The sequence below is a fragment of the Sapajus apella genome, unplaced genomic scaffold, assembly GCF_009761245.1.
Source record: "Sapajus apella isolate SASKATOON/1434 unplaced genomic scaffold, GSC_monkey_1.0 scaffold1, whole genome shotgun sequence".
Classification (NCBI taxonomy): Eukaryota; Metazoa; Chordata; class Mammalia; order Primates; family Cebidae; genus Sapajus; species Sapajus apella.
The window spans coordinates 27,587,084-27,610,839 of record NW_022436941.1 but is presented as its reverse complement, the minus strand read 5'-3'; the positions used below and the strand labels follow the sequence as shown (position 1 = coordinate 27,610,839).

The window sequence follows — 23,756 nt, the reverse complement described above, 5'->3', positions numbered from 1 at the left end:
TCCAGTGAGAAGAGCAGAGAGTAATTTTTAAATCTATTTCACCTAAGAACGCAAATAAGAGAATCAATAAATGGTTCTATGATATGACCATCATCATCAGGGGTAAAATCAGTCATCAAAAGCTATTTCATGAGGATGGCTTGACTGTAAGTGAAAAAAAGAGCTGAATCAATCCTTGACTTAGCAGAGAAAAACATTTCTATTATCCTCTTACCATCCTCTGTATAAGCTGCCTTTGTAGGCTTAAATTTTAATAAATACCTTCCTGGTCACTTTTTAAAATCCAAGGCTATTGTACATGCCAGCTTTCAATTAAACACATTCCCTGTTTTCTTTTTTAAAACAAATTCTCATCAATAAGAATTGCTAATGATGATTGACTTTGGGTGGGTATAAATTAGAAAGCATAGTCACCACCATTTAGTTGTTTTAAAATACAAAAATAACAATTTTCTCTTAAAAAACACTGTAAAACCAAAAAAAAAGCACTAAAAAAGTTTTAGTTCAGAGATTACCACTGAAATATTCTAATGCTTTCTATTTTTTTCTATCACTATTTTATTACTTTTATAATCAGAAGGAAAATATTTTAAGTAACATTTTCATCTAAGTAAAAATTGAAAATTTTTGTCATGTATAATACCCTATAGTAAGAAAAGGCACTGGTGGCTTTGCTGAGCTACTCATTTATCTTTGGGTAATCAAGCTAATCTCCCTCAGATGCCCATCGAACGTGAAAGTGGATGATCTTAAGTACAATCTTTTCCCTCTACTCAAACAATCTTTGATTATGAGACATGAAAGTTTTCCAAAAATTTCCATAGGTCATTCTGGAAGGCTTCTATAGCCGGGTTTTTAAATTTCTCTGAATTCTCACATAAAAATAAAGCACCTACACAGTAGAGCCCAAAGCCTGGAGCAAGGTATGCCTGAGAACAAGAAAATCCAAGCAGGTAAGAAGAAGCCAACATCATCCATAAGATCTGAGTGGCACCACCATGGTGAGAATCAGAGGAAAACAAGGTTGATGTATCTGAGAACTTGAAAAACTCCTAAAAAAACAAAAGGTATTCACAGGAGCGTAAGGAGGCCCAATTGGGGAATAGTAGCTAAAACTGGGACGGGTTTTGCCTGACCGAAGAGTAAGTGCTGGGGGCCAAAGTAAGACCTGAAGAGGCTACAGCAGGCTAGTCCCTGTGAACTTTGGAGACTGCCCTCAGGGCTGCCTTCCAGGAAGAGAAATTGCTGGGAGCGGAAATAAAATTGAAAAGGATGGGAATTACAAAGGAAAGAAAAGATCCAGATAAAAGCAGGTAAAAGGAACAGAGACAGAGAGTGACAGAAAGTAAGCTGCCATTTTTGACAACAAGAAAACAACAGAAGGCTAGGTTCAAAACACTTTAGAAAGCCATTTTAAAGCCTGTCTCCTGAAAGTTCAAGGAAATTATTTTTCACATGAAAAACAGAAAAATACTGACGTCAAATCCCATACTAAGTTATACAAAATAAGGTCAGAACATCCTTATAAACCATCAAAGCATGCCACAACACAGACCAAAAGCAAACAAAATCCCCCAAGCAAAAACACTCCAAATAATAGCCTACTATTTCAAAATAAACTAAAAGACGTGAGACAGAAAAGAACACAATTAGGAATCAGAAAAATTCAGAAGTGAGAAAAGAATCTGAAATAGATTCAAAATGTTTTTTAGAAATGACTATACTAGAAGGCAAAAAAGGCTAAAAACAACATATAACATCCCAAGAGAAACAGAAAAGAGAAATAACTTTAAAAAGATATAAAATATTTAAGACAGTAACAGATAAAGACGATCTAACATACAAATAATAGAAGTCCTTGAAAAATCAAAGCAAGGGAAGAAAATTAAAAGGCTATGCACGATGGCTTATGCCTGAAATCCCAGAACTTTAGAAGGCCAGGCAAGAGGATCGCTTGAGCTCAGCAGTTCAAGACCAGCCGGACAATATGGCAAAACCCCAAATCTACAAAAATACAAAAAATTAGCTGGTAGTCCCAGCTACTTGGGAGGCTGTGGTGTGATTGCTTGAGCCTGGGAGGTTGAGGCTGCAGTGAGCCATGATCATGCCACTGCACTCCAGCTTGGGTGACAGAGCAAGACCCTGTCTCAAAAAAAAAAAAAAAAGGTAGCCATCTGGAAGGGATCCCTTGATAGGCACCCTGGACTTTGTAGCTTCTGGAACCGTGAGAAATAAATGTTGTTTAAGTCACAAATCTATGGTATTTGTTACAGCAGCCAGAGCAGACTAAGACAGAGTATTTGCTGCTAAAGCTGTAATTTGTTTTGTGGGAATTTCTATACCCATGTTTTATCTTAACATCATGCCCAGCTAACTTTTTGTATTTTTAGTAGGAATGGGGTTTCACCATGTTTTTTTTGTTTTTTAAAGGAAAAAAAAAACAAAAAAACTTTCCAGATCCCTTACCTGTGCCTTGGCCAATTTCTTTTCCAGAAGGTCCCGTTCCCTTTCTGTTTGCTGGAGACGTTTATTAAGCTCCACAATATCTCCCTTTAGTGATGCCAGGGCTGCCGAATGGAGCTGTGGTGAGAGAAAGGAAGAGATTAGAGTTCTGAAGCAGAGATGCATTCCTTCCCTTCATTCCCACAAGTAGCATAACCACATTAAAAACCTATCATCCAAAAAGCCACACTTTTGAGAATGAAGGTAAGTGTTATGAATCTTGAGAACTAAAGACACAAATCAGGTGTGTTACCAGTGAGCTGGGTTATATGGTGACCCTAAATATTATGTGTGGGCCGTGGGACCTAATTTTGAGTGGTATAACCAGGCCAGAGAACAAAACTTCTTTCCAATGGCTTTCCCCAAGTTACTCTGTGAGGAAGAGCCTGACAGCTGAAGTGGAGCGGCCTGACTCTAATCATGAGAGGAAAGAAAAGGCAGAGCCATATAAATTTTCACCTTTGGAAAACACAAAAGCTGAATTGGTTTTTTGGAATTCAGTCATCTAAATTGCATGTATCACAGGCAGACAGGGTCTGAGCATTAAGAAAAACAAGTGGCAGAGCTGATTTTTAAATGGTCTTGTACAGTTGGCCCATTTATTTTCTTGTTGGTTCTTGCGTCCTCTTTGCCTCCCCGCTTCCCCCGAGAAGCTATACTGGCCAGACAGATGCTTCTTATGTGCTAGCAGGGCCTCTTTCAGGAGCAGCACCAGAACTGTGACAAATGATGCTGTGAAAAGACAAACTAACAATCGACTGAGATCTCTTTCCCCAGCCAGTTCTCTGGGTTACCAAGAGTTAGAAAGAACGCTCTTCAACAGATTAACAAGAGGCCCACATACATCCAGAACCTCAATCTGTTCAAGTTCTAAAGGCTGGGCTTTGGCTACACATACAACCACCACACATGTCCCTTCTTTGACTTTTCAGGCCGGTGGATGGAACTATTTTTAAGATCTGTTCAACACAGTGGTCCCAGAGCAACACCCTGAAACTTCCTTTGAAACCTTGAAAGCTTCCTTTCTAGGTGGAGCTCAGACCATCCCCTGGCTGAATTCCATACTTCATTTGGGTGAACAACTGGAATCAGAACAAACCATCCCCTTTCTAGGCTTTCTGCAGCCTCTGCCAAGAAGGATTTAAAGTAAGAAGTGAGCAAATACATTTGATCTTTAAAGCTGGACACAGGATGATGGTACATAACTCAACTTTGAAGATTCTCATTTGAGGCTTAGAAAAATGAGCTTTTCTGCAATCCGCCCTCCACGCACAGCATGTTGGCTGACAGGCTTCGGGGCGAGGGAGGGGGCGGGTGGTGAGTGAGGGAGAAGCAGATACAGGGGAGGGTGTGGGGTTTCAAAGCAGTTGTTTTTGTTAGACTCTAACAGAAGTAAATGTGACTTCACTTAATTGCATTGGAGCAGCAAACCAACAGATCAATGGCCGATTTGAAATCAAGAATGCTTAAAATTAAAAAAAGAAAATGTCAAGCAAACTGGCAGTATTTGTCTTCTGATGTAGGGCTAAGGCTGCTTGGAAAAGGTCACTGTAGGTTTCAGATACAACATTTTGTGTGACGACTTCTCAGCACAAATACCAGTGTTCCCATTGTATAATCTTTTGGAGATTGTTTTGTTGCATGCAGAGAGAACAAATCCACTCCCTTTGACAGCTGGTTGCCCCCTCAGCCTGTGAACTATCAGTCTGAGGATTTTCCTTCAGCATCCGACACTGTGGCACTTTACGCTATTATACAAAGTCTTGAGAAAGGATTTGCCACCTCACCTCCAATGAGAAGGATAAAATGCTTGAGAGCTGACATGTTCTTTAAGAAATTGAGGAATGGGAATAAGGATCCCAGTTCTGTGAGCCTAGTCTTGCTTCCCTTCCTCATTATATCTCCTCTTCTACTTCCGGGGGGAAAAGGCTGCTTAAAGGGATTCGGGGAGGCCCGGAGGGAAAAGCTGAGAGAATGCTGCATAGTCCCCTACGGACTCCATGAACTGAGCCAGATGGAGACAGAGTACTCACTTCCATCACAGACTTGGAAGAGGGGTCCAGGATGGTCACTGCTCTTGGGGAGAGCACTGGGCTTGGAGTGATAATACCTTCTAGCCTACCAGCTCTCCAGACTTCCAGGAAGAGCGGTCAGATGCCCACTGGGGGCAAGTCCCTTCACTTCTTTGGATGGAAGGTGCATATCTATGAGGTAAGAACAGATTCCTTGAAAATCTCGTGAATGCAATGGACCGTTCTCCCAGGGCAGAGACGAGTTTGGGATGCACGCAAATTTTCCACCCAATTATGGTGATGACCTACCCTGGAATCTATCTACAGACCCCTCAGTAAGAAACATCTGGACTCGATGTCAGCTCTGTGACCCCACATACATTTCACAGTCTGTTTCATGTGTCATCATCACAGATGTCTGAGCGGGGAAAAGAACTTTGGTACCAATGTCCCCCACTCCATAACTGCAGGTGAGGATCTGAAATCCACAGACTGACTTGCTTACTCAGGGTCTCACGGTCAGCTGAGCACCGGGCCAAGCCACAGCACACTTTTCTGGCTCTATGATGTTGTACCTGACAGAAGTTTTCAGTTTTTTACTTGGCTGAGAATTTTACTTAACGTATCTTCTCTGAATGTAAAAGTAATGAAAACATGACAGAAAAATAAACCTGAAAGAGCATTCTCGTGTGTTAGTGATGGGCTTTGGGTGGTTTCAAATTGTTTTTGCTTGGGTACTTTTTGTTTAAGGAACATTTTTTTCCTAAAAGAAGCTATTTTTATATTAAAGATGCAATAAAATAAAGTGACTGTTTTCCAGGCATGCAGGCTGCAGCGTATCGTACCGGGTTATTCTGCTTCCTTGCTGCAGTCTGTCTGTTCACCAGCTCTTCTGAGAGAATGAATTACTGTAACAATGAGGTAGAATAAAACATGTCTCTTGCTGTTACTGACAATTACTTGGCAGAGGCTACAACTAGAGAGCGCAGGAGGTGGAGTGGGGGGAAGTACCAATGAGCCACAAGCCACACCACCTAGAATCGGCTGCCAGTCCACCCCCTGACCTCCTGGATGAGCAGGAGAGGAGAGGAATGGGCTTCCCATGACAAGTCTGAGTGCTGGACACTCAGTCTCTGTGCTTTTGAGTTCAATGGCTCTCCCTGTCCCCCTTCATTACCAACTCAGTTATCAAAAACGGACATAACCTCCCTTCTTTTGGGATTTCACTTGCTTCTGGCAACGTGGATGGCACCCCTGCAAATTCAAAAATTAGAGTGTTTGTGAGTGATCCTACATGAGGAAACTTGTGTCGCTGTGTGTAGGCAAGCATGAAAAAATTAGTTTAGTGGTCCTTCTGGGCAGTTACAACTTTTTTACTGAAAGATAATATTTACACATATTTATGCAGTACATGTGATATTTTGATGCATGCATGCATACAACGTGTAACGATCAAATCAGGATATTTAAAATAACCATCACTGCAAACATTTTTCATTTCTTTGTGCTAGTAACATTTCGAATCTCTTCTAGGTATTCTGAAATATACGTTATTGTCAGCTATAGTCACCCTGCTATGCTACCAAACAGCCGGACTTATTTCTTCTAACTGCATGTTGTACCCATTAACCAGCCTGTCTTCATCCCTCCCCCTGCCCTCACATTCTTCCCTGCCTCTGGTATCTATCATTCTATTCTCTATCTCTCTGAGATCAACTTTTTTGGCTTCCACATATGAGTAACAACATGTGATATTTGTCTTTCTATGCCTGGCTTATTTCACTTAACATAATGACCACCAATTCTGTCCACATTGCTACAAATGGCAGGATTTCATTCTTAATATTAAGGCTGAGTAATATTCCACTGTGCATATGTACCACATTCTCTATATCCATTCATCTGTTGTTGGGCACTTAGGTCAACTCTGTTTCTTGGCTATTGTCAACAATGCTGCAATAAACATGGAAATACAGGTGTTCCTTTAACATGCTGATTTCCTTTCCTTTGGACAAATATCCAGTAGTGGGATTAGATCATATGGTAGTTCTATTTTTAGGTTTTTTGAGAAACCTACACACTGTTTTCCGTAACGGTTGTCCTGATTTAAATTCCCACCAACAGTGTATGAGAGTGCCTTCGGGTAATTTTTAAAAGGACTGAAAGTGGGTTTAAATCTTGGAAAGATAAATGTACTACAGCAACCAAAATTGTCAAGTATGTATAAATAGGAAATTATATTTATGCCAATTTTTGGAATCCCTTTAATCATATTCTGGTTTCTGAAATGGCCTCTAACTTGAGTGAGAGATTCAGATATATGAACTATGAAGTATGATGAAAAGAAAATGTTCCATGAACCAAAGAGAAAGAAAATACATGCTGTTTGGAGGCTGTGCTAGGGTCTTCCTCAACACATATTTCTCTTCCTCTTCAGGAGTCAGATGCTGATTTTTGGCTGGTCATATTGCTGCTCAGCTAAAATACCCCAGTTCCCATCCCTCAGTGCCGGTGGAGCTAGGTATAGTCATGTGACAAAGTTCTGGCCAATGCAATGTGAGCAGAAACACTGTGTGAGAGGTATGGGAAAACCTTTTTGAGAGGCCACGCCTTTTTTCCTGTCATCCATCCTTGCTGCTTGGTATCTTACATGATGGATGGAGCTCTAGCAGCCATCTTGTGCCACAAAGCTGAGATTCTAGGGGTGGGAAAGGTACCTGAGTCCCTAGCAACTTTGCGGAGCCACGCCACCAGCTTTGGACTGCCTAACCCCAGACTTCGGTTATGTAACTGCTAGAAATAAACCTCTGTTGTATAAAACGATGTATGGTGAGAGTTTCTGGCAAATGAAGCTCATCTAACCCTAATTCACAGAATCAAATAAACCTGGGTTCAAATCTTATCTATGCCACTTGTTGGTGGACTATCTTTGCACAATTTAATCTCTTTCGTTGTAAGGCTGTGTCAAGACAAATGAGATGGCATCCAGAAAGTGGCTATCATGGTGGCTAGAATCATATAAGCACTCAACAGATGGGTTTGTTTCAAGTCAATAACCTTCTCAGGCAGGCCAAGCCCCATCAGAGGTACTAGGGACACTCCAAGGAGTAAAACAGTCCGGTCCTGGAGAAGTGTATCACCTGGTGGATAGCACAGGACTAGGAAGACGATAGATGCTTTGCCTGATTCTGCTGAAATCCTAAGGCTTAAGGAGCTGACAGCCAGGGCTCTTAATTCTCAGTGAAATTTTAACATGAGCCCTAAACAAGGTTGGATAGGACCCTGACACTTCCTATACAAATCTGGGTCTAGCGCATGAAGGATATAGATCCATACATTCCTCACATTTCTGGAGATAAAAAGCCCTAATTCCCTAGGCTGTTTTGAGCCCTGCTTTACATTCATTTTACACTGTGTATCCAAACGAAACTAAACCACCTGGACATTTGGCTGCAAGCTAACTGTCAAAATGGTTATTTTTGGATAAAACATAACTCGAGTAAAAAAATTTCACTGTTCAACTGACTGCAAGGACAGGGCCTCTTAGCCTCCAAGGGGAAAGGTGTCCAGCCCCCCCAGGGCCCAGGTGAGAAGTGAGCAATGCCCTCATGACACTCTCTCCCAAGGGTTTCTTCTGTGCTAAGTGGATCGAGGTCTATTTCATTACATATCTGCTGTGCGACAAAAGGCTTCACACTTCCTAAGGTGCCCTTGAACTCTGCAGTCCAATGACTCTGCTGAGAGCCCCTACAGGAGCATCACTGTGTATTTCTGGTTATTAGGTCCTTCTGCATTTTGCTACCAGTGGCAATAAACACAGCAGACAGGCCTGCACCACCCAGTGCACATGGCGCTCTCCAGGCATCAGCTACTCTGACCTTCATCCCGTCACGACTTTGTGGCCTAAGGGGAAGCTGTGATTCCCGATTTGCCGAGGGACAACTATTTTTCCCATGAAGTACAGTTGGTAAAAGGAATGCAGGATTTGAATAAAATGGTGGAGAGCCTACATTCATCTTTCTGGGACTTCAGTCTGCACTTTGAACAGCACTGTCTTCAAAGGGCCCAAAGGCTTCTGCAGCCACAGCTAGGGCAGAGGAATGAGTTCGTCCCCACAGTCCCTATCCAGATACAGGCACCTGGTGCTGCTGAGGCACTTCATGGTGCTGAGGGCTGGACCAGTCTTCCCTGCTTTGTTGGGAGGTGAGTTCATCTGGGGTAAACTGTACTTGCTCTTTCTCTTAACTTGGTCTGGCTACTTGAGGTGCTCATTAACACTCACCGCCAGCATGCCTCTATCTTCTTCTCACTGAGTCGTGACAGGAGTTACAGGGGTCCCCTGCTTAACGGAGGGAGATCTGCTCCAAGACCTGCAGTGGACGCCTGAAACCTCAGTTAGCACTGAACTCTATATGCACTATGTTTTTTCCTGTACATACAAAGCTATGATAAAGTTTAATTCATAAACTGGTCACAGTAAGAGGTTCATAATAATTAATAGAACAGACCAATTATTAACAACACGCCAGCATTGCTACTTTTGTGCTTCGGGCCATTATGATGTAAAATAAGGATGACTTGAACACAAGCACTGTGATTCCATGGCACTTGATGTGATAACCCAGCTGGCTAATGGGCGGGGAGCACAGTCAGTGCGGATAAGCTGGACAAAGGAAAGAGCCCTTCCCCAGGTTGGACAAAGCAGCCCAACACGCGAGTGCATCAGGCCACTCACAACAGCACACAATTTCAAAACTGCCAGTTGTTTATTTTTGGTATTTTCCACTTAATATTTTCAGACTGCAGTTGATTTCACGTGACTGACACCATGGGGAAGGGGGCACTACTGTACTATTCTTTCTAGCCGAGCCACTTGCTTTCCAGATTCAAAGTATGCACAATTTTGCTTATGTTTTAATGATGACAATGGGCAGTACCAACTTCTCTCATCCAGTGACCTCTTCCTTAAAGGGGGAGAAATGAGAACAACTCACTTTCACTGAACACCTGTTTTTGGCAGGTCCCACACTGCACGCTTCATACACTCCACCTGTTCCATCAGCTGCAGAGGAAAGGCAGTGTCAAATTCCAATGCCAACGTCTGGGAATATGCTTGAGAATTCCAGGCCACTGGGCAGTGATTATGAAAGTAATAATTCTAATAGTTACCGTACGCTGAGTGTTTACGGGTATCAGGGGCTCTGGCTAGGCACACTACATGCCATATCTTATTTAACCATCACCACAATGCTGTGAGATAGATATTATTACCTTCTTCCGGCAAACGAGGAAATCAAGGCACAGAGGAGATGTAGAGAATAGCCCAACTGAAGAAACTCATAAATATTAGGTTGGTGCAAAAGTAATTGCAACGGCAAAAACCACAATTACTTTTATACCAACCTAATAGTACCAGAGATAATGACACACAGGCACTCTATGCTCAAATCTCCACTGTGTGTATCGCTGGCACCTCCAAGTGAACATGCCATAGGTCTCCCTTGCCCGAGGGATGCGCAAACACACGGATATCCATGCGTGTGTGTGGAGGGGGTGAATGTTGGGTGGAGGTGAGGTGTGTGCACTGGCAGGGCTAGGGACATGGGAGAAGCAGAGTCAGGGTTTTCACAATGGCAGCATCCATGTGATTTTGGGTAGGAGCAGGGAGGGTGGCAGGGCAAGTCCTCCAATGCTGTGATGAAGCTTGGGGCTCAGCGTGGTATGAATTTGGGTGACTCTCTTTGTCCTTTCTGTGCTTTTTCATCCTTTGTAGAAGGGTTTGTATCAGATTATCCGTAAGATTCTTCTAGTTTTTTTTTTTTTTTTAGACAGAGTCTTGCTCTGTCACCAGGCTAGAGCGCAGTGGCGCGATCTCGGCTCACTGCAACCTCCGCCTCCCGGGTTCAAGCTATTCTCCTGCCTCAGCCACCCCAGTAGCTGGGATTACAGATGCCCAGCTAATTTTTATATTTTAGTAGAGACGGGGTTTCACTCTGTTGGCCAGGATGGTCCTGATCTCTTCACCTTGTGATCCGCCCACCTCGGCCTCCCAAAGTGCTGGGATTACAGGTGTCAGCCATGGCGCCTGGTGAGATTCTTCTAGTTTTAAACCTGTAAGCGTGCATACCTGACATGTTCACCTGTCCAGGCACCTGAGTTCTGCACTGTGGGCTCTGCATACTTTATTTGTCCACTGGTCCCAGAAAGAATATGCTGAACCTTAAACATTTAAGGGAGCTTCATTCTATACAGAGCTGTTCAGCCAAGATCTTTCCCTAAAAATGGAATGAGTTCTCAGAATCACACGTCATCTTACCACTGGCAAGGGAATTTGAGAACAACTAGTCCAATTCCTTCATTGTAGAGAAATGAAACAGACTCAGACGAGAAGTTCAAGGTTCATCAAGTTCAGATTTCCTGGTTCCCTGTCCAGAGGCCACCTCTCTCCCAGTGACCAATCAAGAGCTCATGAGTAGTGAATAAAATACGTGGTCCCAGCTATCCATAGAGACAGCAAGAAACATCTGGACATGAATAAACAGCCTCATTCAGCTTCCCTTCCAAGACTCCACAGCCAGGTATTCCAATTCAGATACATAAAGAACAAAATGTCTCGCAAAAGGGTAGCGTTCCCTGCTAGATGGACACCATCAGCCTGTTCAGTCACTTCTAGGGCTGAAACTTTCCTCTTTACTGCTAGAATTCCAGCTAGGGGCACCTGCTATGTAGTATTTCAAGAAAAGTTACTCATAGTCTTGAAACTTAAAACTCATTACATTTAATCTCCAAGATGTCTCTCTGCATGTAAATCTTTTGTGTGCCCTAGATCAACTTGGAAAGCAGCAGCTTTTCATCTTTCACTTTACCTGATCATGTCATTGAGAGGTCAGGGCCCCTGAATTGTTTCTTAAAACCTCCTTGAAATTCAGTTCCTCAAAACAGAATTTGAAGGCTCCTTCAACATGGCAGCACTGGGACACCATTTATATAAGAAAAATTAATCCTACCCAATGAAAGATAGCTGATATAGGGAACAGTGCCAGACCCTACAAAGCAGGACCAGGTACTCACTGTGAAAGCTGTCAAACTGGTCCCCAGAACCCACTTAAAGCCACACCTCCTATTCTTCAAATAAATGGTTAGGAAATGGCTCCCAAGGTGGGGAGGTGTCTGAGACTGACAATCAGCTTTGAAGATGACCCTCAATCCCATCCCATCTGTACACATATGCTCCTCTGAAAATAAGTCCCCTCATAATTTGTACTGGCAATAATATTAGCCAACACAACTGATTGCTATGTGCTAGACTGCTATACTCAGCACATAACATGCATTTTCTCAATGATCCTTCACATAGCTTTTTGAGATGGATATTGTCGTTATCTCCAATTTAAAGAGGTAGGAACTGAGACTCAGAGGTTAAGTAACTTGTGAAGCTAGTAAGTAATAGACCTAGAATGAAAGCCCAAGACTGTCTAATCCCACGGTCTTGTTCATAACTACCATGTATCATGCTTTGCAACAGAATATCATAGCACTTCTGAGATCTTTGCAAATACCCATGAAACTGTTGAGAAGAAAAGGTCTCAGAGGGTTATTCTGGTAAGAGGGGAAAGCAGAATTAGCACAATTACAATGAAGAAGAGAGAGGTATTCATTCTTTAAAACTTTAAACATTTTGAGAAACAGAAGACCACTGAGATGGTATCAGACCCAGGGGAGGAATCAGTGAAAAATTAATCTCCAGCTATTTCCACATTCTATGTGGGAAAGATAAAGAGGACAATATTGCAGTATAGGTTAAAAAAAAAAAAGCCCTTATAAACACCTAACTTTGCTTAAATAGTACAGAGAAGGAAAGTTTACTTCAACTGTTGTGATCTTTAAACATTAATCTAAACAGAGGAATATTTTATATACCCTGTAAAAATTTCCTATACAAATGTTATAAGACAACAGTAGCTATTAAAAATAAGTTAGGATTTTCCACTAAAAACAAATCTTAACTTGTAGTATTTATTTCCAAGGGAAACCAAAATTATGTGGCTATACAAGCATTTTTGGAAAGAAACACAGACAAAATAAAGACGCTGCAATAAGCTGCCTGCACCAACTTAAATTTCAAGATGAGTTGCATCCTAATGACACATCATGAAGGAGATGAAGATGTAACAATTAAATCCAGCTAATCAGAGGACATGAATATTTCAGTGCCTGCTAAATACTGATGTGATCCCCCAGGTGGAAACTCCCACAGAGAATTATATGAACAGGAGTAAATGAGTTCTCTGACAAGGTCTACACTGTTCATAAGTTTTTATATTGATCCAATTTAGCAGGTATTGAATTCCCCATTCTAGAGAAACCAAGTACCTTTAATGGTGAAACAGTCAATACACTCCACAGATCAGTAAAGGCCCAAGTATTTTTACAGCAATGGCTGAAGTGCTTTGAAGAGACCCTAGATTTTAATGGATTAAGGACAATACTTTTTCTTTGGGAAAGCAAATGAAGGTTTAGATTTACATGTGTGTATATCTGTGTGTGTGTGTGTGTGCGCGCGTGTGTCTACACACACCCATACACACGTATACATACAATTACCAACAAATACACACATGGAGTTTATATAAAACTCAAGGCACATGCTTCCAGACTTTTAATTAAAGCCCAAGAGTCAGCCAAGATGTCAGCTATTTGGATATTCAACACAATCATTTTAAAATGCATTCCCATCTTTTTAAAGATACTTTAATATGCATTATTTCATTGAAAGAAAATCAGTTTTAAAATGCTTGATGCCACGGCATGCCCCGTTTCAGGGAAGGCCCAGGCAGGCCCTGACTTGTCTTGCCTCACCACAGGGCTGCTGACGGATGGGCCATTTACCGCTTGCTGGTACATCTAATCCAAGGAACCAGGAGAGAGAGAGGAGACACATTTCAAATCTGCATAGTGTTCCCTCTCTGATGTGCCCCGCTGACTGCTTCAGAGAACAGCGTGTTTGATAGAAAGAAGGAAAAGCTTTTAGGTCTGAATCTTCTCTCCTTTCCAAAGCACTCTAACCCAGCCAACAGTAGTCCTAACCCAGATCACATTGTTCCCAGGAAAGCAAGAAAATAGGAAAGAGACTCGACAGAAAGAAAACAACAGGGAAAAACAGTTTAGTGGTTAAGGACCTAGGCTTTGTCACAAAGCAAAACCAAAATACCCTGGACTTGAGTATTAGTTCAGCCTTGGGTAACTCATTTAACTTTTCTAAGCCGCAGTCTACTCATCTTTAAAATGGGAACAATACCCACTCATTCTGAGTTGAGAAGGTTAGATGAAATACTGCAGGCAAATCACTTAACCACAACGTCAGCTGGCAGAGTGTTAGCCACAGTGATAACTGCAATCTTTTTTTTTTTTTTTCCCCGAGGCAGGGTCTCACTCTGTCACCCAGGCTAGAATGCAGTGGCAAGAACACAACTCACTGCAGCCTCGACCTCCCAGGCTCAGGTAATCTTCCCACCTCGGCCTCTCGAGTAGCTGGGATCACAGTCCTGCAACACCACATCCAACTGATTTTATTCTTGTAGAGATAGGAACAAAACACCATGTTGCCCAGGCTGCTCTCGAACTCCTGGGCGACTCTCCCACCTCAGCCTCCCAAAGTGCTGGGATTACAAGCTACAACCACGGTGCCCCGATCCACTGCCACCTTACTGACCACAATCATCATATGCCACCCCATCTGCCTGCTGAAAAGTGTCAAAATAAAATTGGGCTTTGAAAACTGTGGTACATTACTATCCTATCTCATTTTCACAAGTCCTGATTAAGCAATCAGAACAATTCACGACATTGGAGCCTAGATCATATTAATCATAGTAATCTAGACTCTGCCTTTCAACATGTGTAATTGAATCAGCTGCTCCCTGCACCTAGGCTGGGCCAGCAGGTAAGCAGGCAAACACATTCATCCTAAAAAGCCTGGAAACTGGAGTAGCCTCAGGCCCACTCTGCACCATCCACCTCCTGGGTCCTCCTATCATTCAGGGAAGAGACAGTAGAGAACCAAGTGGGACATACATAGTGACCCCAAAATCAATTTCCATAAAAATGCATCTCAATAGTACATAAGAGAGGACCAATTAAGTTATTTTAAGCAAGGACATATGCAAAGATAATCTATTCATGATAGAAAATGATTAAAAAAGTTTTTGAATAAATTGTGTCACAGGCATAGAATACTAAGTTGTCAACAGAATAGAGAAACATATAATTAATTTGGCAATCATTATTTCCCACATGTATGACTTATTTCCTAAATTCTTTCCCGCTGGTTTCCAATTGTCCCCCACAGACCATTCATTCCCCCCCATCCACTCTCAATCTCCCTCCTCCTCTTTTTCATAACCCTTACTATGACCTGACATCATATTGTAACATTTTTTTTCACTGACTCACTGGCCCCATAACATTATGAGTTCCAAGAAGGCAGGGATGTCAAGAGGCTGGGGAAATGGCTCATGAACAAGATGAACTGTGGCTGGCACATGGTAGAATTTCATACAGTATTTGTTGAAGGGGTAAAGTTAGCAAATTAGATAATACAGATAAAGAAACATTATCCTTACCTCTTTCCACCACCATGAGATGGTATCACCTGCAAATATCTGTCAGACATTTTTGAACGTGTAGCTACACTTAAAATAGTTTAAGCAAAAACAATTTTTAATAGTACTATTTTTGGCCACAATATCTAACAAGAAAGAAGCCCAGAAATATGTGTACCAAAATATGAACGGCATCCCCAGGTTATCTCTTTGTAGTGAGATTACAGATGATTTTCTTTCTTAGGTTTATTGTATTTTTTCTGTAATAAACATACATTAGAATTATATAATTTTTAAGTGTTTTCTTGGGCCAATTTCCAAAGTCTTATGAAGAATACAAATAATTAGGTAGTCCTTGCTCTCAACAAGCTCCCAGTGTATTCAGAGAGATAAACCAAGAATTTTTCAAATCTAGGAGTTGGAAAGATAATTAACTGTCCTCTTACCCAATAGTCCAGCCAGTGCCAGAACCCTATCTACAGTGTTACCTGCAGGTAGTCACTATGTCTATGTGATAAAAAGCTGACTACTCCTCAGATAGCCAAGCCTGTTCACTGTTGGATAGCTACTGGCATTTGAAAATGTTACCTTACACAGCAACTCTGAAATCACCTCTTTGTAACTTGTCCCATTGGTCTAGTTCCATAAGCAGGATAAAATTAACTCTCTTCTATACTCCAAGCTCTCCAAATAATTCATTCTATCAATACCATCATTTCTAAATCATCAAACCTCGAGAACAATCCTTGATCATCCAGGGGCCCCTAGCATGTCGATTTTCCTTTTGGTAAATGGTAGCCAGGACCAAGCACAACACTCTATATGAATTCTGCCTAGCACATTTCCTATGTGCCAATCAGTTTACAAGAGTTTTCATAAAATTCTCACAGTAAACCGAGATAGGTGCTACAATGACCTCATTTCACAGATAAGGAAACTGAGGCACAGTCAGTTTTCTAGTACTTGAAACCACAAACTTCCAAGCTGACCTGTCACATTTAAGATGGGTATCCAGAGTCACACATTTTGAGATCACATATCTGGCGTGGGCTAAGGCAGAGAGCCTGAGGAGTCAAGACTGCAGACTTGGATGGTGCTCAGCGCCAGATGGTTTCTAGCAGTGCTGCTCAAATTGGAAAGGCCACTGGTATGAGAGGAAGTTTCAGTGGGATCCCCACACTTGCTTTGACAGTGCCCAGCACCAGAGGGAAGAAGCTCCCCTGTACAGGTAAAGGGCAGCCTGAACTCTGTAGTCAAAAAGGCACTGTTCTACCCAAAAAGACCTTGCTGCTGCAAGTAAGCCATGCATCTACCAAAACTGGTGCACCTCTTGCACCCCACCCCATCTGCCAGCACTAGCCTGGCCAGGGCCTGTGAGTGTTTTGCAATCCCTTGCCAAATCAAAGATGTCAGAATTGCAGATAAAAGCTCCAACACAATGCATGTCAACCACAGACCAGAATGAAACCCGGTGGTTTGAGTCTAGCTTGACAGCATTCCAGCTCTTTTCCTGTGAGGAGCTGCTTCTCCCTCAAAAGCAGCCTGTCCTCCCACTTTGTCTCTAGAAACCACAGCATACTAGTAATTCGGACAGGTATGTAACAGCTCAGCATTATCTTAATATAAAAAGCTTCCCTGTTTCTCTCCCTACCTACAAGAAACACCAACATTTTATCACATATTGTCTTGCCAGTTCTCTCCCTTACAAACTGACTTATTCCTTTTCTGCCCCCTTCATTTCATGAGTGAATTCTGAAATTAATAAAGTATGTCAGGGGTAGTGGCATTACTGACTGCAGATGGGATAGCTAAGAACAATGCAAGGTCTCCTACAAATCAGCACTCTCCACCCTTCTGCCATTCCCGGGACTCTGTGACACCCTCAAAGAGAAAGCAGGGAAGAATAAAGAGGAGGGCACAGGGATGGGTTGATAAAAGAAAAGTTCCTTAGGGGATTTACGTTTATTGGTTGTTTCTGACTTTCTCTACGTGGTAGGCACCCCCAACCCAATGGCATGGTCTTCCAACCTGTAACCACCCAATAAGTCCATATTACGTTCCAGACCTAATGGTAATAGAAACAGCTTGGTTGCTGAAGGAGGTAGGGAGCTTTTGGGTAATCACAAAGAGCACACTGCTTCCTAGAAGTAAGGCTTCTTTCATCACATCATCACACATTTTTGGGAATGACATTGCTTTCTGCCCCCATCACATACATACATTCATTTGCAAACTAAATTTCTCTTGTGCTTATTAAGGAGGTGGGGGGGGCAGGAGTGAGGGCTGCATATTTTCCCAAGCTCATGAAGCCCAGCCTAATCATTACTTCAAACATGCCACAACAAAAGAAGTGACATCTAATCCTTGTTTTTCTTGTCATGTCTACCATTCCCCCACCTCCTTGTAGGCATAGCACTAGAAGGCAAACAGAAAAATTCCCTAAAGCTGCCTTATTTTGTTTCCTGAAAGCAGAAGGCAGTGAGCAAAGAAACTATGAAAGACTCCTAGGCTGTTTAGGAATGACACATTTCCAACCTAGATAAAAATATCAAAGGAAAGTCTAAGTCTGGCAGTGACTAGAAATGCTGTCACTTTAACAGTACAAAAACTAAAATTTACCCAAACTTTTAAAGCTAAGCCTCACTGCTAAACAAGTTTACACTGACCATCATTAGGCACGGGACCAAGTACAGCGGTGGAAAAAATGTTGAGCAAGCTTTTGCCTGTTATTGAGAGGGCGTTTCCTCAGAACCCCACATGAGTTACCCTGTGAGGTCAAAATTCTGTAAATGCTCATCATGGAACAGCGTGGGTAATAACACGGTTTAAATGCAAACATCACTCTGAGATGGTTACACAGGACTATAAGATCCGAACATGTAACATGTAACATTCCCATTACCCACGACACAGGGCATCATTTATTTAAAAAAAAAAAAAAAGAAAAGAAAAAGAAAAAAAGGTTACTTTTGGGCTCTCAGAAGAATATCACAAATTTGAAATAGGATGATTTAGCTCAGAGTTGAGGGGGATGAAGGCAAATTAGCACTAGCTGCCAAGCATATGATGAACTCTTAGACTGCAGAGACTCACCAGGGTATGCAGCAAAGGATAATGGGTTTACATTTCAGCATGAGGGATTCAGGCTTGCTCTAAAAGTCTTTCCTGACAGTGAAGCTTGTTATGTCTTACAAGGTACAGTGATGGTTGTGGAATTACTCTCCCGGAAAACCTTTCCAGACAGGGGTGAGTCTCATCTTTCTGGGATAATGTGGGTGCAGCCCTGCCTTGGAGTTTGGTCGGCAGCCTCTTGAGATTCATTCCAGTCTGATGATTCTCTCATTTTACACCAATAGATGCACTGGGGCAAAAAAGGTGAGTTAACACACAGGCAACAATTACGGAGGGCATTTCTTTTCATGTGGCAAAGAAAAACAGTGGTTATTCCAAAGGAAGAACAGGAACCTCAAAGCTAGCTTTTTATTGTATTTTCTCAAATTCTGACAATTGTGACTCAGAGCAACATTTACAGAAGTATGAAATTTGTGCAGTTCAGTCCCTGATGTGCTTTGGGCTGAGAGCTATGGCATTTACACACCTGCAGGGCTGAGGGCTACCCAGAAAAATGACTTAAACAGAACTGGATATTTATTTAAAGTGATTGATACATAAAGGAAGAACTTCCTCATCCCCAAAATAACAGGCTAGAGTGAAAAGTGGAAAGAGAATCACCACTTTAAGTTTTAACTTCAACAGATTTAAACTCTTAAGAATCTTAAAACAATTTTTTTCTGGGGCAGAGAATCATGACCTACAACAACCACCTTGCCCTTTCAATAACCATTTATTTTTTTTTGAGACAGGGTCTTGTTCTGTTGCCCAGGCTGGAGTGCAGTAGTGCAATCTTGGCTCACTGCAACCTCAGCCTCCCAGGTTCAAGCGTTTCTCCTGGCTCAGCCTCCTGAGTAGCTGGGACTACAGGCGTGCACTACCACGCCCAGCCAATTTTTTGTATTTTTAGTAGAGATGGGGTTTCACTGTGTTAGCCAGGATGGTCTCTATTTCCTGACCTCGTGATCCGCCCATCTCAGCCTCTCCAAGTGCTGGGACTACAGGCATAAGTCACGGCGCCCAGCCGATTTTAAACATTAACATCAAACCTACCTCATTTCAGGCATCACAGTTTTGGGAAAAAACAGTTTTATGTTCATGAAGAAAAAGTGCAAACATAGCAGATCATTTCCTAGGGAAATACACAGCCTTTGAGTATCCTTAGGAAGCAACAAAGTTATGCGGAATTTTCTCATATACGTAGTGCAATATTAAACCAAGGGCAGGCCACAACAAGCCTATTTGGAGGTTTATAGATACTGTACATGCTTGCAGAAACATGGCAACCAGAGAGCCATAAAGAATTCTTAACTTACATGTAGAATATTAAAATTTTGATGAAAATGTGTCCTTTTCCAGATAAATGCCAGATGTTAAGAGTACCTTCATATCCATTCAGACTAGTGCTTTACATGATTCAGTTCTCTGAAACCTTCTGAAAAAATATACTTGCACTTCTTTCCCCCATTGTATTTATGGAGAAGGATTGTCACGTACTTTTTATTAAAAATTTGATTAAGAAAAGATTAGCTGTGCTGCATAAGGTAAATGATTTCCATAGAAATACATTATTAGAGTATACAGAATGATGAATCTATGCTATGAAAGAATAATACAAAGCAGACTCTTTCTACGGTCAGTTCAAATTCCAGAACATACCACAGGCACAAAACCTTTGTGGTTTACAGAATTCTGAATCTCGAAGTTTGAATAGTGGGTGCAGGCCACAGCAACTGTGCTTTTTTGCTATGTGTGTGTTTTTAAATTAGGCCCTCCTAATGGGTAGGGTTGGGGGAAAACAAAGGGGACAGATCTGAGGTGGGCAGCAGAGAATGGGGCAGGGGCAACAGACCAGTCCACAAGGCGAATTGTATTTTACCCTTAAAGTCTATAAAGCAAAGACCCTCTAAATTCAGGCTTGACCAGTAGCAAGCAATAGCTTAGGCAGGCATCAGCCCCCCCCCCGATGTCCACCAACTCTCTTGTAGGCATCCAACAGACACAATCGGTGGATGTAAAGATTGTGCTGACTAAGCAAACAGCTTTTAAACAAGCCCTCTGTGCCTCCCCTTCCCTAATCCCTAACCCTGGACCAGCCTAAATGCCTTTCTTAAAGAATCTTGAAACTCCCACCGTCCCAGACTCCCTGCTCTCTGTCCTACGAAGAGAGAAAGAAGAAACGCTGATTTGCATTGCTCTTGCTGCTTATGAGTAAGATGGGAGGAGAAAAAGGGGAAAAGAACCTAAAGAGCAGGGGAAAGACGATATAGAATCGATAGGCTGTATACATGGAGACAGTCATTAACTCTAAAGGAAACCAAGAAACCCAGAAGGAGAAAGGAAAATAAAGATAACTGGTAAATTAGCATTATAGGTTTTTTAAAAACTCTTTTTGAAAGACATCCCTCTGCAGGACCCTTCCTGCACCCAAATGTGTCAAAGCCATAATCTTGCAGTCTCCTGTAATGCCACCCCACAGCCCATATGACCAGCATGGACCAGCAAGGCCAAGCACACGGAGGAATGCTGATGTTTAGATAATTGGGTGGAGATGAGGTGTGGCCTGAGAAACAAGTAGAGGTTATTCTTTAAAAAGTGTTTTCTCATTAAGACCCAGTCAAACTGCTCAGGTGCGGTGCCAAGGGGGTTAATGTACAAATTCAGAAGCTCTATGAAGGTTACATTCTGGCCTTGGAGAGACACACAAGGGTAGGTTTCTTAAAATGCATTGACTTGGCCTCTTCCCCAAGCGCAGTCACCTTTTGAACTGCTTAGGATGACCCAGGAGAAGAACAGAAAGCTCTGCAACCAGAAACTCTGTGTGAGTGTTTATAGAGAACAATCAGAGGGCTGTCTAGAAAACAAACTGCCTCATTTCTTCAATAGTAGCTATTCAGGCAGCAAGAGGCAATTTAAAGACTGGCCAGCAAAGTTAAAGTGCCCTGTTTGGGAGATGGGCATAAATGACAACATTTTTATTCTACTCCAGCTTTTATGCATTGCTCAACTTCACAATACTTAAATAAAGTGCTTTCTTCTGGGGATGTCAAGTACATGATACCTCAGCTACAGGTACTATGATAGAATTACATGGATATATCCCACACATCTAAACTCCAATACAGAATACTTAGGGATTTTTAGTAAGATGCACAAATGAGTATTTTTAGGCACAAAGTTATTGCCAAGTCTGGTCTTCACAGAAAGAAGTAATTGATGTAGTGTCTTAATCTAAATTTTTTTCTTCTTTATAGCATCTACTTCTTTTAAACAAGGACAGATGGAGCCATAGGGTGTTAACTGGACTTTACTTCTAATCCATGGCAGAATCATCCCTCCCTTATAGAATTGGGCAATATACCACATACCACATTCCTACCTTCTTAGGCAAGAAGGGACATTTCTAAAAATTTCTGATAAACCACAACTGCATGAATGCTGGGAAGCTTGGCTGCTTTTTGAGTCTGTGCCTGTCACTAAAGTACCACAGGTCCCAGCCTCTGCTATACACACCCATACATACCCCATCTGCTTGGGGGAAGCTAATATTTACCCTACCCACTTCCTAGGGACACTGGGGGCCGTAGGCATTCCTATAAGTGTTATTTGTTAGCACTATAAAAGCACTATAAAAAAGTTACAGTTCAAGGTGATATTTACTGACTTATATGTAACTCTCCTTACTGGTGTCCTTAAAATTCATCTCTAACATACTTTATTATGTTTGCCTCTGTTTAGAAAATGTGACAAGAAGTTATAGACTCTTCGTGATGGGGTCAGTAGTTATAGCATAAGCAAGCAACTCACATGGTTTGCTCCCAGAAGGGAGACCTTAGGAATACTTATCTCTAGGGACAAGACTTGAAATCTGAGAGTCAGATCCAAATATTGCCAGATGGCTGGCAATACCTTTAAGCTGAAGAGTGGGTGTTTGGCTCCCACACTGAGTGTTCTGCATCCTGAACTGAGACTCTGTGGAAGCACCAGGTATGTGCATCCCCAAAGCTTTGGCTTCAAATATGTTGGATGCTCTCCTGAACCATTTCTGTTTGTCCAAGGCATTTGACCATATCCTGGCAGTTCACTCAGGTATCTGCCCTCCGCACAAAACTTCTGATCACAACTGCCTACATCCACAAGGAAACACTTGAGTCAAGTTTAGCAGAACATTACTGCAGCACGGTACAAGATAATTTCCCAACAGACAGGCAGCCATTCTCTTGAACCTAAAGACTAAAGGAGGAGGCACAGAAAATAGAGATATTTCATCACTCAGGTGCCACTGAATTTGCATCTTTAACCCAAAATGTATTAAGCTTCAGTCTGACAATTAGCTAACAAGGGCAAAAATGCACAGAGACAAGCAGAAGGTGGAAATTTCTTATTTATTTTTTAATTTTTGAGACAGAGTGTTATTCTGTCACCTAGGCTAGAGCACAGTGGCACGACTTGGCTCACTGCAACCTCTGCCTTCCGGGTTCAAGTGATTCTGGTGCCTCAGCCTCCCAAGTAGCTGGGACTACAGGCATGCACTATTACATCTGGCTCATTTTTGTATTTTTAATAGAGACAGGATTTCACCATGCTGCCTAGGCTGGTCTTGGAACTCCTGGTCTCAAGCAATCCACCCACCTCAACCTCCTAAGTGCTGAGATTATGTCCATGAGCCACTGTGCCTGGCCCCAAAGAGCTTCAGTGATATCTGCTTGTCACACCAGCAAGTCCTGGAACTCATCAGTAACTGACTCTATTACATGAGCCCCTACATAAAGAAGGCTCTCCCTTGCTGCCCTCATGATCCATCTCCCATGGTTCTCAGCAAACCATCAGTGTAATGTTTTGACAGAGAATAAGTAAAATGGAAAGCTATCCAAATGTTGACTGACTTCGGGTACTATGGGAGAACTGGGGGAAAAAAATAACCATTATTTAGGGGAAGGATTCTGTATGAGAACAGGTAGGACCTTTTTCTCTAACTCTAGGACTGGAAGAGAAAAGAGACACATACCAATGGGGAGTTCATACCCAATAGACATAATTCAGCTCACACAATCCAGACACCTGACTTAATATTGATCAAGTCTCACTGGATCACTTAAGACAGAATTCAGAGGCAACAGCAATGTTTCTGTCTGTCTGAGGGTCTCAGGCATCAAACTCTCACCTCTTTAAGGTTACTTAACGGCCTAGGCAAAATTTTGGAGGTTAGAACGGCTATTCAGCTGCTTTAGCAATTCATTTGCATACAGAACAAGCCTCATCTTCCCTTCTCACTATCCTTGGTCAGCCTCAAGTTGCCATTTCCTATAGCTTTATAGCTGAAAACTCTACTCTGCCATGCATATCTCTTCTTCTAAGTAACCTCGTTTGACTAAAAAGGCTGTGGGGAGGTAAATGTAAAATGTTGTTCTTTCCTCATCTATTATACACATTGACATAACACAGAACAAACCAGGTGACAAGAAAGATTCCACCCATGTCCATCTGTCCGTCTTAATACAATTACCTATGTGCTGTGTGTACCATAACT

At 42.0% G+C, this 23,756-nt stretch overlaps 1 protein-coding gene and 1 long non-coding RNA gene across 5 annotated transcripts in view; one reads left to right on the top strand and one right to left on the bottom strand.

The window, feature by feature from the left end:
* Nucleotides 1-23,756, bottom strand: part of MCC (MCC regulator of WNT signaling pathway) — a 460,067-nt gene that overhangs the window by 119,879 nt on the left and 316,432 nt on the right. For 3 of the 4 annotated variants that reach the window (XM_032251904.1, XM_032252672.1, XM_032254008.1), the window contains one exon: nt 2,467-2,580. In XM_032251904.1, coding sequence (XP_032107795.1) covers nt 2,467-2,580 — 114 coding nt within the window. Of the gene's footprint in view, nt 1-2,466; nt 2,581-4,535; nt 4,619-23,756 lie in introns of those variants that run through there. The other variant, XM_032253308.1, reaches the window with a different exon arrangement.
* Nucleotides 4,627-22,690, top strand: LOC116538275. The gene is made up of 3 exons (XR_004263651.1): nt 4,627-4,713; nt 18,311-18,490; nt 20,215-22,690. It is a non-coding gene; the product is annotated as an uncharacterized LOC116538275 (long non-coding RNA).